The sequence below is a fragment of the Acipenser ruthenus genome, chromosome 5, assembly GCF_902713425.1.
Source record: "Acipenser ruthenus chromosome 5, fAciRut3.2 maternal haplotype, whole genome shotgun sequence".
Classification (NCBI taxonomy): Eukaryota; Metazoa; Chordata; class Actinopteri; order Acipenseriformes; family Acipenseridae; genus Acipenser; species Acipenser ruthenus.
Window position 1 is genome coordinate 77,763,809 of NC_081193.1, and position 12,326 is coordinate 77,776,134.

Genomic DNA, 12,326 nt, shown 5'->3' on the forward strand with positions numbered 1-12,326 from the left:
TTGTTCTCACATTAGGAGACTCTTGAAGGACCCACGCCTGTAGCTGGTAAGGTGCCACCCCTGCATGGAAAATCTGTAAGTTTGGCACCTGTCCGTGCTCATACGACAGGAATATCATACATACAGTCCTAAGACAATGGAAGGTGTCCCACTGGCTTTAGAGACAGCTTGTCTATTACATACAGAGTCAGATTTGTACTGGCCAAATCCTACAGCAGCCAGTAGGGAATTTTCACCCTGTCCAATATGACTTCTCTTAAAGAAAATAAATGTATATATGTCTGTGTGTGTGTATATATATATATATAAAAAAAAAAAATTCAAATGGAAAGCAAGCGACACAAATTTCACAGAAAATTGTACATTATGTACTTGATCTTAGCATAACTCTTGCAGTGTCAATAAAAGTGGATAGCAAATCTTGTGCCTCCTTTCCCTTTGCAAGTTTCCCACTAGAACATCCTTGAGCATTCCCATCATCAGTTTACATTCATAGAATCAGAAGGTAGTCACTGTGTCACAGGCTTAGGCTTTTATTGATTATTTTTTTTATTTTTTAATTGCGTGTACAGGCTAGCCGAACAAAAGACAACTGAAACTGTAAAAGTTTATAGTCAACACAAGTTCCCATAAAATCATTAAGTTAAAATGTTTTTTTTTTTTTTTTTTTTAAATTAAGTGTTCATCTGAGCTGTGGATGAACAGATGATTTGATTGTATACATTCTGGGTAGACTTTGCAAGGTAAATCCTGCATGGTGGTGATGGACATCCAGTGAACTGTCAGTGGACTACAATGATTATTTCAAACAAACAAAGGTAAATAAATATAATATAAAGGTAAATAAACATAAATATAAAACAACAATGCCATTATACTACATTATAATGTAGTTATAATGTAGTATAATGGCATTGTTGTGGAGTGGGTAATGGAAACAGGGTTAAAGGTTTTTCTGCTACAGTTTCATTAAAAAGTACCTTGTATTTTTTTATTTTTTTTATATTACTGTATTGTTCAAATAATACCCTTGACCTCTATTCTCGGGCATTACTGACTTGGGAGTTCCATTATTACCACAGCAATTCCATAATCGCTTAGTTAAGATTTTTTCAAAGCTGATAGACAAATGTAATTTACACATACCTATTATATGCATCAAGGCCAAAGTTGTGCAGGGAGTTTTGCAGAACTTTGTTTATGTATGAAAAAGACATCTTCACAGCATGTGTTGCGATGTTTCAATAGTTTTCTAAACTGAATATATCTGAATGGTTCATTACAGCACGGTTTTACAATTAGGTCAGTTACCATAGCTGGCCTAAACTTGAAACATATTCCTGCTCTCCTGTAAGTTTTATCTAAAAGTATAACATAGTTTTAGCTCAGGAGAAAAAATATATGATATATACAAAATGGAGTAATTAGAAGGAAGTGTAAGGGGAGGGGGTGGTGGTATTGAACTTCTTTGTTAATATTAATAATACAGTAATAATGTTAGTCTTTTCATTGTGTTTAACTAGATTGATTCTGAGCACTGCTTGGCAGAGAAATCAATTTGAAGCTTTTGTCCAGAGAACAAAATGGTGCCTGTGCTATATAGTGCACTACTTTGTGTTCCACGGCCCTTTGGCTTTCATTCTCCAGCCATACAGAATGTTTCCCTTGCTCCTGTAATTAAGATTCCTGAGACAGTATTTAAAAAAGGAACAAGCTTTTGTCTTGTATCATCATTCCTTCTTTGAAGACTTTCACAGTAAACAAACACAATTGCGACCCCACTGCAGTTCCCAGGTGTGTTTGTTCCTAAGGGGAGGGTATCAGGCACACGGTGTCTCCTCAGCGGCCAGCAGCGGACTCTGCGGTTTCAAGGTGGTGAGCGAGTGGAAGGCAAAGGATGATGGGTCGTAGATGTACCTGGGAGGAGGGCAGCTGCCTCTGATACTCTGATAACAAAACAGAGGAAACCTGTTACTGAGGAACCAGAGATATTTGATATATTCGATATACAATTGCAGTGTGTGAATGCAAGACTTTGTTGTTGCCTAGGGTCTCAGGCTCATATGTGCATGAGTCTGTATACCAGTATGTTGTACTTACTAGCACCCCAGGGTGGTAAACTGCACAGTGTAATTAAATCTTTATATTATTAATCTCCGTTAACTACATGGGCAGGAGGATCCCATGCCAGGCCATTACTATGGGTAGGAATCGGAATGGAATTTGTGGTAGCCTAATTATTTACATGCCAATGACTGAATGGCATCAACATTACTTTGTGTTGACTAGGGCTGCTAATTTAACCCAGACAAAGACCCCGTTCACACTAATGTGCTGGCCCAGGGCTGCCACATATTTAGGTCTGCAAGCCCATTCACATTTGCGGTTTAAGGCGCCTTTGCGTGGTTTTTGTCTTTAAATGGAACGATAGCCTGCACTCAGGATGGAAGCGCTACCGGGATATACAGTAATGCTTGATTTGTAGCAGATGTTTCTTATTATTTTTTTTTTTCAATGAAGCACAGTAGTAATTTTATGGTATATATTTAAAAAAAAAAAAAAAAAAACATGTTACTATTTTGACTTAATGGTGTTTAATGGGGTGACGGATACCCACAATCACAATATTCTCTCAAGAGCGCTGAGGTATTTTTAATGCAGGAAACAGCAACTTGCTAGTGTTCACAGGTATAAATATTTTCATAATGGATACTTCACTCAGATTGCAAATGACTAACCGGTTGTACATACAATGACTGACTACCTAATACTACTGCTCCCTCTTAAGGAAAGACACAGCATTAAATAATAATTAATTAACCGGTTACACCTGAAATCATTTTATACAAAAATAAACTATTATTTAACATTCATTCCATTTACATTAAACATTCATATATTTTACATGACACATGTTTCTTCTCAGTTATATGTATTTGTTTAACCTGCATGAATACTGTCTTTGCTTACAAAAGCAATCATTAAACTATTCTATTGCTTAATCGTTATTATTATTATTATCATTATTATTCTCCAGTCTCTAACCATTACCAGTAAAGACTGGACATTAGCATTACCCCTTCTGTTGGAAGATTACTAAACATATGGCTATACAAAAACTTTATTATAACAAAACCTTCATTAAGGGAAGCACCCTAATGTAAATGCAGCAATACATTGTCATATATCAAATACACTTTGCTCAACAACATGCACGAATACACAATAAACTACTGCTCTAGCGCCAGTAGAATATTAACAATAATAATCACAACAGGCACTGAAATATTACAGTGAAAATACAAATTGTTACACTCTCAAATTCTAAGCATGTTACAAGCTTACCAGTGCCATTAAATCAATAAAACAAACAAACTTACAGTTTTTTTTTTTTTTTTTACTTCAAATATTACAAACAGTTCCCAGATTTTAGTGAGTTGTTGGCGTTGAGCACAGAAAAGAATCCCAGGTTTGTTGTTTACGTTTCCTTTCATTCAATTTATGCTTAGCGCTTCCCATGTGTTCTACAATGGTCTGCCTGCGAGTGTAATTTACAGCCTTGCTGCATTAAGTACAAAACAGCACATTACCAGCGATGTGAAATTCATCCTTGCCAAACACGTTGATCCAATCTTTAGGGGTGATTGTTATTGTTTTCGGCATCTTTGAACAGCTCTGGATACTGACTGCGTTAATGTTTATATATGGTATGTGTATTGATTTGGTTATTATCAAACAAACAAAAAAAGCATTGCATGTTTTTTGCCCCTCCCCAAATGTAAAACCAAAAAATCTCCGACATCATAGAAAATCCACGTTTTTCCATGTTATCATAGAAAATCAAATTGGTAATGTGATACGAAAATGCGGCCTAAGTCTGCTTTGCGTTCGTAAAGGCCGGCCCTGGTCCTAAATCTAGGCTGGTCCTGGGCTGCCTTTTTTTTTTTTTGGAGCGTTCACATATGAGAAAAGGCCACCCTGAGGCAGCCCAGGGCCGCCTTAAATCACAAGTGTGAATGAGGTTGCACCGGCCATCTTCATCGGTTGGGCCTGTCGGTGAATCATACAGATCCAGTTCACACTTTCACAGCTTGCTTGCTGCATGGGCTTGCCTAGACAATTCATTAATTCAGTGTGTTGTCTAAGATGGACCAGTGGTCCTTCATTATCTCAGTGCTAGTGATACCATTGTTGACAGAGCACTGCTCTGCTCTGTTTTGCTCACTCATGCAGGTGACATTTTTCCATTCACACCCAGGCTGGGCAAGTGTTAAACGAATAATAATCAGGACTTTAACACTGCAGATTTGTGTACAGGTCTAGGAATGTTAAATTCACTCCAAACTGCAGACTGCTCTTCTGGTATAGGAAAGTTAACTCCACTTTAAAAAAGCAGACCAGTAAACCAAACACTATTTCACAAGGTGTACTTGCGTAGACTTTCTGTAGTTATTTAGTGCTCTCAGCCCATTGAATTGAATGAAGAGGCAAGGGACAGATGCAAACCAATACCACCCTAATTACTGAAATCATCTCATACTGATGGCAGTGAAGATTGTGCATATGGTAATAAAGACAGGAGGATTAGTAGGATCTAGATACAAGTAGGGTCATTCCAGACCTTGACATCTTGCGCATACAGATGCAAGGTTTTGATTGAGAATCAACTATACAATTTACCTTTTAAATGTAGTAAATATGAAAAGGAATGACTTGTTACTGAGTAGAATACTATTTGTGATGTTCATCTTTTAAAAGACTCATTTTAGTTTCCCCAGTACTGACTAAAAAGGCTCACATTTGAGCTCTTTAGGAAAGGAAACAAAGTAACAAAGTATGTACAAGTCAGAGCTGTTCTGAGTGGTTCTAAAATCCCACAAATGATCTCAATCAGCAGCAAAAAATGCAGGAAATAGCTTGTATATATTGGCAAAGACACCAAGGTTCCTCTGGCTTCCACAATAGATAGCGTCATATCTTGCACTCAGCCAGAAATGTGAAAATCGCCGATAACTCAGGGGGACGTATCTGATTGTAAAACAGCGAACACAGACATCCCTGTGCTTTGAAATACTCCTGTGTATATCAGCACTGCCCCTATAGAGCAGGGTGGCAGCTCCCTGTGTGTCCCAAGCACTGCCCTTATAGAGCAGGGTGACACAGCACCATGTATCCCCAGCACAGCCCCTATAGAGCAGGGTGGCAGCTCCCTGTGTGTCCCCAGCACTGCCCCTATAGAGCAGGGTGACACAGCACCATGTATCCCCAGCACAGCCCCTATACAGCAGGGTGACAGAGCACCATGTATCCCCAGCACTGCCCCTATAGAGCAGGGTGGCAGCTCCCTGTGTGTCCCCAGCACTGCCCCTATAAAGCAGGGTGACACAGCACAGCCCCTATATAGCAGGGTGACAGAGCACCATGTATCCCCAGCACTGCCCCTATAGAGCAGGGTGGCAGCTCCCTGTGTGTCCCCAGCACTGCTCCTATAGAGCAGGGTGGCAGCTCCCTGTGTGTCCCCAGCACTGCCCCTATAGAGCAGGGTGGCAAGAGTTGAAGGGCTAAAGAGTTAAAATCTTAACAAAAATGAGCAACATTAATAGCCTGCATCTGTCATCTTCCATCTTCTTAGTATTAAGATCCTATCCTGCTTCTAATCCCTAGTCCAGCTGTGAGTCTCTGTGTTTCTACCTGAAGCGAGCAGCGGTTGGCAAGACCCTCCCAGACGCTCTTACACTTTCCACATCCATCCAGGTTCTTTAAGAAAAAGAAGATGGCATTCCCCTGAAAGCTGGAAGCCGCCCCTCCCTGGGACCTGGGTACAAATCCATCCAGGGGACTACATACATTGTGTTCTTAATGGGCATTGTATTAAAAAATGTATTTTCCAGACCTTTAGTATCTTTTTCAATTCTCCCATATGTTGCATTTGAAATTGTCCTTGATAAAACGTGTTCTTCCCTTAAGATGCAATACCAGATCCGCATAAAATTGTTAGTCCCCCATGCTTTTTTTTTTTTGCTTTTCAATTATAACTTCAGCTGAATGATCTCTGAAAGCGGACAGGTTCATGAATGATCTCTCACAGGGGACAGGTTCATGAATGATCTCTCACAGGGGACAGGTTCATGAATGATCTCTCACAGGGGACAGGTTCATGAATGATCTCTCACAGGGGACAGGTTCATGAATGATCTCTCACAGGGGACAGGTTCATGAATAATCTCTCACAGGGGACAGGTTCATGAATGATCTCTCACAGGGGACAGGTTCATGAATGATCTCACACAGGGGACAAGTTCATGAATGATCTCTGAAAGGAGACAGGTTCATGAATGATCTCTCACAGGGGACAGGTTCATGAATGATCTCTCACAGGGGACAGGTTCATGAATGATCTCTCACAGGGGACAGGTTCATGAATAATCTCACACAGGGGACAGGTTCATGAATAATCTCTCACAGAGGACAGGTTCATGAATGATCTCTGAAAGGGGACAGGTTCATGAATGATTTTTCACAGGCTGAAGCAACAAGATGGGAAAAACTGCTCCGGTGTTGTACTTTCAGAGATGTTTCAATCTTAAGAAATTAAAAAAATAAAAAAGATTTTGAAACTTGTGAGTCTACACCTTGAAGGAGTTAAAACAGTGGCGATAATCCACGCAAGACCTAACCTCAAATTCAGTTGGGTTATTTTGCCAGAAAAAAAAGAAAAAAATACAGATGTGGTAATAAAAACTGATTTACAGCTACATCATGGGACAGCTGCAACATGGCATTGCTGAACCTCAACCTTTACAGTTTAATACACCTGAACAAAACCAATTCATAAGGCTATTCACATTCAGGATACATAAAAACAGGAGTCTTACCCGAATCTTTATAATTCTTGTTTTCCCGACACAATTTTTCTTAAACAGCATTTTCTAAAATGAAAAGACACCAGAACACAGGATTAGAGACCTGAAAAACTTAAATGAAGGAAAACTAAGAAGTAAAAATGCTTGATCCATCTCAGGACAACTAAAACAAGCTGAAACATTTCATTAGAGGGAGTCTCTACTAGAATGGAGTACCTAACATTTTTCTAGCAGCTGTACTGCAAAACTCTAGCTATGGACGAGTGTAAACCACCCTCTAACAAATCAAGGGGTTCTGAAAACTGTTCCAATACTTCTTAAAAGGGGACTGCGTGTAAAATGTAAAATTCAGAATTCAATAAGGATTTCTTTTTTATCAATTGCTGTGACACATTTTTGTTTTTTTATGTAAAGAATGCTGAGGGTAGAAAACATATTAGAACTGAATGAAGGACAGAGTTATTATGCACCTCAGCAACAGTCAAGTCAATACCTATACAACTGAGGAAAATTCGCAAGCAAAGGCCTATCTTAAGACAAAGGCTCGATCCAGTCCACCTAAAGGGTTAACTCCAGAACGTTGAGGCGAAAAGAGGGCCAGACAGCCACCACATAAGCCTCCTATTGTTCCTGCTCTGGCCTCCCAATTCCACTTGACCGAGCCTTGTCCACGATCCCCTGCTGCGTGACTGGGGGTGCGCTTTCAATGCATCTTACCTTGTCATCTGCTCACTGTCACAACACTGAGAGACATAAGGACCCCCTATCCCCAAATCCCTCAAGCCACTGAATTTAACAAAGCTGGACCAGGTTGTTTTTTTTTTGCTTGGTTTGGTTGTGGAAGAGGCCAACATCTGTGATACTCTTTCAGTTCCTTGGCATCACCTGGGGTATGCCAGTGCAGAAGGACAGTGCTAAGGGCATGCCCCAGAAATAAACAATGGGCTACCCCACGGTCATTCTACTGTACTTGTTTGTCCGAAACAATGTACTGTAGAGCCATTTAAAATAATTCATCCATAACTTCTCTTAAAAATATAAGATCATTCTTGTAAGAAACTAAGACAAGCAGACACACAATGTGCACTAAAAGAATCAATCTTTAAACTAAAAGTTATTTACTTATAGTAATCTTACAACTGAAAGTGAATTATTTCTATTAATGCAGACGACATTGACAATGACTTGTGGAAACGTAAATCAGACCCAGCAAGTATGTAAGGAAAAAAAGTGGGAGGAAGTGAAAGAGACAGACAGTAAAAGGAAATACCTGTTGCATTTTCTCCAAGTCTAGACTGGGCCTGCCCTGGACCTGCTGTCGTTTATACGATGGAGACTGGTCGAAGTGAGCCAGGATAATAGGCCTGGCTTGTTCCCTGACCAGGGGGGTGAGTCTGTGTGGTGGGGAGGCACTGAAGGGCACAGGGCTGGGGGAGGCACTTAGGTGAGGGTCAGGCTCCGCTGGGCCACACAGGGCCTTGACCTCTTCATCACTTGAAGAAGCGCTAGCATCACCATGGCGACCGCCCCGCCCTGTCTGCTGCAGGCTCCACTTCCTGCCCTCGCTGGCCTGCTGAAGGAACTCACGGCTGATTCGCTCCAGCTCTTCTTCTGAGCTGTGCCGGTCTAGGCCTGGGTCAAACAGAACCCGTAGCTTTTGCACTCTCGCTAGCGACAAGGCCTCCTGGTTCTGCAGCTGGTTGGTGGCCAGAGGGCTCCGGCTGCTATTCTGTTTATTTTCTGGAGGTAAAAAGAGGTTTGTTAGATGGGATCACTACTGAGGTGTTAAAGAGGTGCCTCATAGACGCACACTGCCTTAACCCCATTCAAGATGAACAAAGTGTGGAATGGCCTGGGATTGTGTGGAAAAGCCTGGTGGCGACAGTGCTGGGAGACAGAACCCCTCCACTAAACTCTTAACATGGCTTGCCGTTCTGGCTTGTGCGTACCTCTGTCAATCTGCACCAGCTCCTGGTTCTCTCCCTCTAAATCGTCACTCTCGCCCCCATCCTCACTTGCGTGGTATGAAATCTACAGGAACACAGACACTGTGTGAGACTGGTATTGAAGACATCAAAACATTCATATGTATCTGCCTGTAAGCTGCCTTGGAAACAGGAGAGCAGTATATAAGATTTTTGGCATGTTTTTATTGCATATTGTATCTTGAATGTAACCCTATGCACCTATGTGTGATACCCTTTTCTTCCAAAAAAAGATGGCACCTGTTATGGGATAGTATGAAATAAAAACTAGAAAGAAACAACAAAAGTCTCTATGTAGGAATTATTTATTTATTTATTTAAATATAAAAAATGTTGCCCTGGATGAATTACTTCTATTAATAAAAACAGAAATAAACAACATTAACATGGGCTTTGAATTTTAACCTAGCAACACCATCAGATTGGATTTATATAGCTTCTTATGTGAAATACAGCGTTGTTGTTTGTGAAAGTGCTAAACGATTCGAACAGGGTCCTGTATAAAAAAAAACTGCTTCTTTTGCTTCTTGATGTGACCCGAGCTACCTGTTGCATTTACAAATTCCTTTGTTGTGACAGTATATAGGAGGGACAGTCCCATTCCACATATTCTTCCATGCCACTGTCAGAAAATAGCCTCGTCTTGTACCAGCCACAGATATCCTGGCATTACACCGACAGAACCAAAACACGTGTCCCCTTGACTTAGTTCTAGATTACTAAAGTGCTCCTCAGTGTTTTTTGGACATGCATGATGGGTGTCATCTATTTATACTCTCCTAACAATCAACTAACTTCTTATTCCAAAACATAAAAGAAAATGACACTGAAATTCAGATTGATCAAATATCATAAAAGCAGAGATTGAGAGCACAAAGCAGTGTGTTGCAATGGCTTTGATTCCTCTGCTAACACACCAGTACTGCAGTATGCTTGTCAGTTCGCATTGCCGGAACAAATTTCTGGTAGGATTTTGAGTCATTTGATTCCCTCGATTGGTCTCAAAAGTATAACATGTTATCTGGTACTACATTAAGTTAAATAAATCGCTGCTTGCAAGCCATACTTTTAGATAGCCTTGTCCTTCCCTGATTATTTCAGTCTTTCCAAATATTATTTCAGATTTTAAATGAATCATATTTTCACTATCATGAAATTTCAGCGATGCACACTATCCAAAGAGTGCTTTTGATTATTTTTATTATTGGCCTACCAAAAAATAATGGCATAAACTTAGCATGGTGGTAAATGCTTTGTGAATATGGCTCTTAACTAAGTTTGACCTAATCCTGGGGATTTCTGGGCACTTTAACACACACATGGGTAGCTTGGCACAGGATTATTTCTCCTCCAGCCTTTGCTGATATGTTTGCATGCAGGATAACCATCACCACGCCACATGCAGGTTAACCATCACAACTAATACCAGCAGCACAGGCTTAGCAACTACCACCATAATACCCAACTGACAGGTATTACAGCTTGTGTCAAACTGTGTGTGCATGTGTGTACGTATCAGGAGAACCCCCATTTGAGGCTGCTGAGGCATGGCTGAGGTGATAACCAGACGCTTCCTGACAGAGCAGTCAAGCAGTCTGAATGTGAAGTGACAAAGTGAAAGTACAAGCAAGGCTACACCGCGCATAAAGAAACTACTGCACAGCTGTATTCCACATACTGTGCTACACAATTACTGTACCATACATAGAACCTGGAATTGCAAGCACAGGGAAGCCCCTTAATTACAACAAAGGCCAAATGGTCTTGAAGTACATATTTTACAAATGCCTTTTAAAATGTTTTAGCCTTTACCTTTTTATGGTATTTGTAATCATTCAGAATACACTAATATTGGACGCAAAAAAAATAAAACTAAGAAAAACAAGGCAAATCACAAAGGCAAGACGACTGCCAATTGAAATAAATACCCCAATATCAGACAAGCAAGAATATTTGTAAACACCATAAAAGGAAGAGGTGGGAAAAAATAAAAAATAAAACATTGACATGGTATTTAGTCAGCTACCAAAATGAGCAATATTATCAGTGGTCCACTTTTCTTTTCTTATGTTAAAGATGTTATTTGCTTGTATTTCGTACTTCAACATGGAATGTGCAGATATTTCAAAGAAATTAATGCCGCTTCCTTGTATTGAATCACTTCCAGTGGTGTAGCTCAGTTCCAATGGCCAAGCTGCAATGAGGCCATGTGACAGCTCACATGTATAGCTCTTCAATAAAAACCAAAAGATCTTCAACACAAGAAAGGAAGCAATAACCCTGATGATGGTCATCAGCTATATCCATGCAAGTACTGTACACTGAGCTATTGCATATGCAGGCTATGGGTACCAAAATGTGAACGCTACAGTATACACATTATGTCTATATACAGTACATATCATTGCATACAGTATTATTATTATTAGTTTATTTAGCAGATGCCTTTATCCAAGGCGGCTTACAGTAGCGGAGAGTGACAGTATATTTGCATATACTGATAAGTTAAACCTTATGATGCATATGCAACAATTGTGCAGTTTTGTCTAAAATCCTGTAGTTGTATTCAAATGTTACTTAATGGGATAGCGTACCATTGGGTTTTGCCTAGCTTCAGGATAACATCTGGTCATCTGGTCATACATCCCTAAATGTATTATTAGTGTACTACAACATTACCACTGATATATTGTCAGTATATTTATACTTTAGGTAAACATGTAGTATGCTGTGCAACTACTTGCAATCAGATTACTGTGTGAAACTTACCTTCAGTTGAAAATGCTGGCTTTCGTTTAAAGAGTGTCTTCTCAGCTTTTCAGTTAGAGTCTTCAGCATTTTTAAAACATAAATCGTATTGTATCCGGGCTTATAAACGAAACAGAAGTGCAACGTAATCTATTGCAGCTGCGACTGAAAATAAAATTTAAAAATAAATAGTTACTACAATTACTACCAAACTGTTTTTTATTTATTTATTTATTAACAACAAAAGGCTGCGAATTTGCACACACACGCGCATACGCAGAAATTAAACTTGACATTTAAACATACACACGTAATTTCTGGCATTAACTAGCAACCGCACAATATTCTTATTCACGCCGTCCCAGTTTATTTACGATTTTTTCCACTACGGTCCTGACATAAAGTTTTATATTAGGCTCCCCTTACTTAATATTACATTTGTGTTGAGTTTTTCCTGTCTCCCCGATTCCCTCGTTACCACCAATTCTTTAAATAAACACGCTGCTTGCAGTGATACTTGCATCCTAATTCAGGTATCATACTCAATGGCTCGCTCGCATACACACAGGACAGTATCTCACATGCATTTCTACACATACTCACTCACACACCAAGACGTGGGTACCCACTCTCACAACAGAAATGCAATGCACAAACTGCTTCTCACACATACCGTTTCGACGCTCCCATTGGCCAGCTAACGGGATGATGTCATTGTCAAAGAGTGGAG

General features: G+C 39.9%; 1 protein-coding gene across 4 annotated transcripts; it reads right to left on the reverse strand.

The window, feature by feature from the left end:
* Positions 1 to 383: 383 nt before the first annotated feature.
* Positions 384 to 12,326, reverse strand: LOC117403361 (uncharacterized). 4 transcript variants are annotated; one of them, XM_059024549.1, is made up of 6 exons: positions 12,270 to 12,326; positions 11,618 to 11,761; positions 8,813 to 8,894; positions 8,134 to 8,603; positions 6,876 to 6,929; positions 384 to 1,946 (listed from the first exon to the last, which is right to left on the reverse strand). In XM_059024549.1, the coding sequence occupies exons 2-6, from the start codon at positions 11,684 to 11,686 to the stop codon at positions 1,821 to 1,823; spliced, it is 801 nt and encodes a 266-aa protein (XP_058880532.1). In that variant the 5' UTR covers positions 11,687 to 11,761; positions 12,270 to 12,326; the 3' UTR covers positions 384 to 1,820. The 4 variants fall into 4 exon arrangements, with proteins under 4 accessions (XP_058880532.1, XP_033861344.3, XP_033861345.3 ...); XM_034005453.3 differs by lacking the exon at positions 12,270 to 12,326 and adding an exon at positions 12,200 to 12,263; XM_034005454.3 differs by lacking the exon at positions 12,270 to 12,326 and adding an exon at positions 12,033 to 12,193.

Bases quoted from the DNA above. Each gene is read 5' to 3' on its own strand.
- LOC117403361 (XM_059024549.1), bottom strand. From the start codon at position 11,686: ATGCTGAAGACTCTAACTGAAAAGCTGAGAAGACACTCTTTAAACGAA. The intron at 8,895-11,617 runs GTAAGTTTCACA...GTGTTCCTGTAG, and splicing joins GCCAGCATTTTCAACTGAAG to ATTTCATACCACGCAAGTGA. The intron at 6,930-8,133 runs GTATTTCCTTTT...TTTTCATTTTAG, and splicing joins ACTTGGAGAAAATGCAACAG to AAAATGCTGTTTAAGAAAAA.